The following is a 5,058-nucleotide window of genomic DNA, read 5'->3' as shown; positions in this document are numbered from 1 at the left end:
GCGCCTTATCAACTTTGTTCTCATCCTAAATCCAAAACACAGCACTGTACCAGCTACTAGGAAGGAAATTAACTCTATCCCTGCCGAAACCAGGACATAAGTTCTTTTGAGAATTTAACAAGATTATACATATGGAATATTTAAAAGACCTGTTTTCTCATTGGAAAATCCAACTGTAATAGGCCTACATTTTTTTCACACTCATTATTAGAAGAAATCAAGTGTGCATACTCCCAATCAGCTTATAATGTAATCTTCTAAGTTGTTTATGCAAAACCTGAGCATATAAGGAGGACAAAAAAGAATATTGAAATCATGCTTATGCAAGGAACCTGAAAAATGACGTTACTGGATACAACCACAGATAAATAAAAATACAGATTTCAGTGGCTGAAAGATGGCTAAAAGAAATGGATTTGAAATGCATTTGGCACCAGAGTGAAGACAGACACTTTGCTTACTTGTAAGGTCATTTCATACAGAAAAAATGGCAAGATTTAAGTTTAAAATAAAGAACTGATTCTTTTGTAATACATTGCCTACATACTGAAATGTCAGTATCATATTTACTCGTATAACTGTGATACATAAGCACACATTTTAAACCAAGAAAATATTTAGATACTACTTTCTGTCTTGTAGGGAAGAAGGTGGCAGTTGCAGAGAGAACAATCCCACCTGCAGAACCTGTTGAATCAGTGCTTTGTGGCAGCTTAGCCATTGGGGGAGCATCACTTGCTATAGCTAAGGCTGGTGCCACCATTAGCCGTATCCCATTGTACTTACATATTGCACTGCTGAAATGTAATCAGGTACATCTGACTTTTGTCATTTTGTTTATTTTATCCCAGTTATCACAATTATTCTAGAATTCTGAAGCCAATAGTCCCTCGTGACCGTGGTATTAAATATACCGTGTAGAATACACCCTTAAGACGATTGTCTGTAGCAGTCTTTGAACCCTGTGCCATAAGTAAAATATATAAGAAATCATTCTGATTTTTAACATTTTTATTTTCACGTGGTACTCCCAATTACAGGATTCACCTAAAGAAATTACTCTGCCACTCCCAATGGTTACTCTGTTGAACTGTGAAAAAATTTCACCTTCAAAACTGAAATTAGTGAAAGAAGTTATGCTTATACCACCAGTTCAGTTATCACTCAAACAGGTACTGTTTCATTTCAATTTTTATAAATATATTCTATAGACTTTATATAAACTATATATGTACATAAGTATATAGATCTTTTCAATATAGTCCTTACAAACTATTTTTCATGTTTTGTTTACTTGCAAGGCCAAAGTTTTAACAAATGTTAGTGCAGAATTCTAACACCAGGAACATTAAAAGAAGTAAATAGATGAAGATTTAAAAGAAGATACATGAAGATTTCAAGTTTAAAATGCATACGTTAGTGTAGAGGAAAAAATCAGTTCATTGAAGAAGATGTAGGGGAATCGTGTTACACCACAATAAGATATTTTCATTTTGTTTAGAATGTGATTTTACATTAGTAGATTATAAATAGTATCAGTTGATTGATAGAGCATACAAAACAACAAAACTCATAATGAATTCACAGGAAAGCATAAAATCTTCGGGAATAAATTGCTTTAAAAATGAAATTGTGAAGATAGAAGGGAATAGAAGACAAAGTAGAACAAAATCTATTCAAGGGGCAAGAAGGATGGATGAGACAGGCTGGATCAACCCTCTCTTTTTGTTTAGCCATGTGTTGCGTTAAAGATATCTGCACAAGATGCCTACATTAGGGCTGTGATTTCTACTTTGTATGCTGCTGACCTGGACAAATAGCTGAGCTCGATTATCTTTCTTTTTCCTTTTCCTTTAACTTTTTAGAACTGGCACCAAGAGCTCTTAATAAGGTTGCTAATTCTGTACCTTTCAAAGACATAATGCCTCTTAGTGCTCATGGGAGAGCAGCAAACTGTTTGCTGCAGTGCAAAAAATGTAGCCATTCGTCCTGTGTTGATGTGTTGCAAGCTGTGACTGACTTCTGCCCCCTTCAGTATTCCTTTACTGGCACAGTTTAAGAAAATCTGAAATGTGATTTACGAACTTGGCACTAAACTTCTACTAACTCAGCTGAAAAGGAAAAGAGTCTTGCGTAAAAGCAATTGATTCATTTAATTGGAGTGTTCCTCCATTCCCTAATGTTTAAAATTAAGACAGTGATTTTTTCTCGGCTTCCTGGAAATGTTCTAAAGGTAAATACATTTAATTTTGTCCGGCTTTCGAGTTAGGAAGTCTTAGATAGAGCCACAATTGTGAACAGTGATTATAATCTTCCCACTTCTCGGATATTGCGCAGACCCAGATATTGCTTACTTGTTAGATTTAGGAAGGGTTCCTTTTGGGGAAGAAGAGGCTATTTTTCTTGCCATCCCATTCAACAGCATAATCAAATATTCCTGTTCATTCCACTGCTACAAACCCTTTATCATTGGACACTTGACTGCATTTTGTGGGTGGGGGGATTGTGTTAAGGAAGTCTATAATAGTTTTTTTTAAAAAAGATGTAATATTAAGATGTGCATTTAGAATAAGTGTTCTCTTCTGATTTAAGCTGCTAAAATGAAATAATTTATCTTTCTTTTGAAGATTACTGTTGTTTAATTTCAGGGCATAGAAAGAGTTCTGGATATTCAGAAGGAAATGATGAGACTGTTGGAGCCTCCAGGCAAAGCGGTACAATAAAAATGTGTTGGAAGTGTTTCTTTCAGCTACATCACTGAGGGAATGACAATTTGCTGTAGGCATAGCGTTGGGCTGCCACACCTAACACAGAGTGTAGCGAACAGACCTAATTGCCTTCCACGTGGATTAGCTTTGGGGAAACCTTGATGAGGGGAATAAGGACTCAGCTGGAAAGAAATTCTTCCAACTGAAGTGAATCTAAATAAGATTTTAATGCTTGATTTACATGACTTTATCTATCTTACATACTCAGTTTGCCTGAATTGGGTGACTGTGACCCATGTATGCAGTTTCCACTTCATGCATGTAATTGAAATTCAGCCACTTCTGAGCTTGCAGCCACTTAGATAACCAGTGTGCAACTAACCTTGGATTAGCAACCTAGGCCAAGTGGTTGTATGTCATGAAGTTATGACAGGATCTGTTACTACCCATGCAAAGCAAATACATCCTTCATGCTAAGATTGTTTGCACAGAGCTGACTTTCAAACCAGTGTGATTTGAAAAGCGTGTGTTAAGGTTTATAATACTTGCTTGTGGTTCTTTTTGTTTAATCAACACTGCAGATGACTACCAAAAAATAATGTAATTTATTGACTTCTCCAGCTTCACACAATGAATCTATGGCAGAAGCTCAAATAGATGTCCTTAATCCATCTCTTAGCATGTTCTTCAGCCTGTATCCTGTGTCTACTTGTCACGTGTCTAACAGTATTTTGAGCCACTAATCTTTATGCCTTTTCCCTCAGTGAATACTTTACAAAAAAGGTAGAAGAAAAAAAAGGAATTCAAAAGCAAGAAGAAGAAGAAGCAGAAGCCACTCTTGCCCTTACGTCATGCAATCCATCAGCAACAGCACTACCTGGGAAAAAAAAAGCAGCAAACCCAGGTTTTAGTTTATTTGATTTTAGTATTTTCTGCAATACAGATATTGATAAAGGTGCTAAAATACTTTCTGAAGTATTCCATGGACAAATGACAGTGTGTCTCTAAACCAAACCCAGTCTCAGTTTAAAGGGTTTGGCTACTCTGTCCTAAATCGTCTTTCCAATCACAGCAGTTTCTACTGCAGAAATGAGAGAGGGGAAAATACAGAGTTTTCTCATCATTCACATGCATTGGTTGAACAGAGTTTCTGCCTTTGTTTTACAGTTGGCTTAGACAGGAGGTTATTACTCTTCAGAGTGAGGAATAAGAATGGAGGAGGATGCAAATGAAGAATCAAAGTGAAAATTATAAGGAAAGAAAAGGGAATCACAGAACTGAACAGGAAAATGGAAACAGAATTAAGATAGAAGTTGAAAAGAGTGGAAAGAGGGAGGAAGGGAAGTTTCTTGCTTTCTTCTTTTCACTGAGAAAAGGAGGAAATAAGGTGAAAAGCAAAAGAGAAAGAAGGAAGGGGATGAGATGGGAATGATGGGCAGTATAGAGTGAAAAGAAGTAAGCAAACAATGCTACCAAAGGAAAAAATGGTGTGAGAGTAGAGAAATAGGGCAAGTATACATGGTCAAAAAAAAAAAAACCCAAAGGAAAAAAGTGCCATGTTACCCCCATATATGCATTACCCTCAGAAAAAAAAGGTTTGTTATCATTTATTGGAAGGGCAGAAAATTTTGGCAAATTATTATTTCCTTATCAGTTTACCATCACATACTATCAGTAAAACCTTCCAATTAATATGTTAGATATGTGCACAGTAAATTCACCTTTGACCTGAAATGTAACATCTGCAGTTGTCAGGTCCATCCAGATATGGTCATGTTGTATATTATACTTTTAGTCAAGCTTCTGCTGATACATATATTACTTGTTTTCCCTAATTGTGTTTTCTTTATATTTGATTGTGACATTGACTGTAATATTGTTGTTAGAATCAATACCTGACTATTAGGAGCCAATGACTATAAAGCTATTGGGAACCGAAGTAGTTGGTCAGATTTACAAAAAAGTCCCCAATGGATATGATTCTTGGGAATCAGACCGCTTATTTCAGTTTCACATAGGTGCTTACTCTACATGTTCATGTAAGCACTGTAGGCAATAAATATGATAGTGGGAACTGATGGGTTTCAATCATGTAGACAAAAGTTACTCTACTGTATCTGAAAGGGTAATGTGTTTTCGTGGTTTAACTTCAGTTGGCAACTGAGCACCACGCAGCCGCTCGCTCACTTCCCCCCACTCAGTGGGATGGGGGAGAATTAGAAAAGAGCACAAGTGAGAAAAACTTGTGGGTTGAGATAAAAACAGTTTAATAATTGAAATAAAATGATAATAATAATATGATGATAATAATAATAATACACAAAGCAAGTGATGCACAGTACAATTGCTC

The 5,058-nt window shown here is 36.0% G+C and overlaps 1 protein-coding gene across 1 annotated transcript in view; it reads left to right on the top strand.

The window, feature by feature from the left end:
* ENO4 (enolase family member 4) overlaps window positions 1-5,058 on the top strand; it is a 26,301-nt gene that overhangs the window by 6,697 nt on the left and 14,546 nt on the right. The window contains exons 5-7 of the mRNA XM_009326040.1: window positions 643-812; window positions 1,041-1,172; window positions 2,649-2,714. Coding sequence (XP_009324315.1) covers window positions 643-812; window positions 1,041-1,172; window positions 2,649-2,714 — 368 coding nt within the window. The remainder of the gene's footprint in view (window positions 1-642; window positions 813-1,040; window positions 1,173-2,648; window positions 2,715-5,058) is intronic.

This window comes from Pygoscelis adeliae, unplaced genomic scaffold, assembly GCF_000699105.1.
Source record: "Pygoscelis adeliae isolate BGI_AS28 unplaced genomic scaffold, ASM69910v1 Scaffold4, whole genome shotgun sequence".
NCBI lineage: Eukaryota > Metazoa > Chordata > Aves > Sphenisciformes > Spheniscidae > Pygoscelis > Pygoscelis adeliae.
This window is presented reverse-complemented; position numbering and strand designations above follow the sequence as displayed.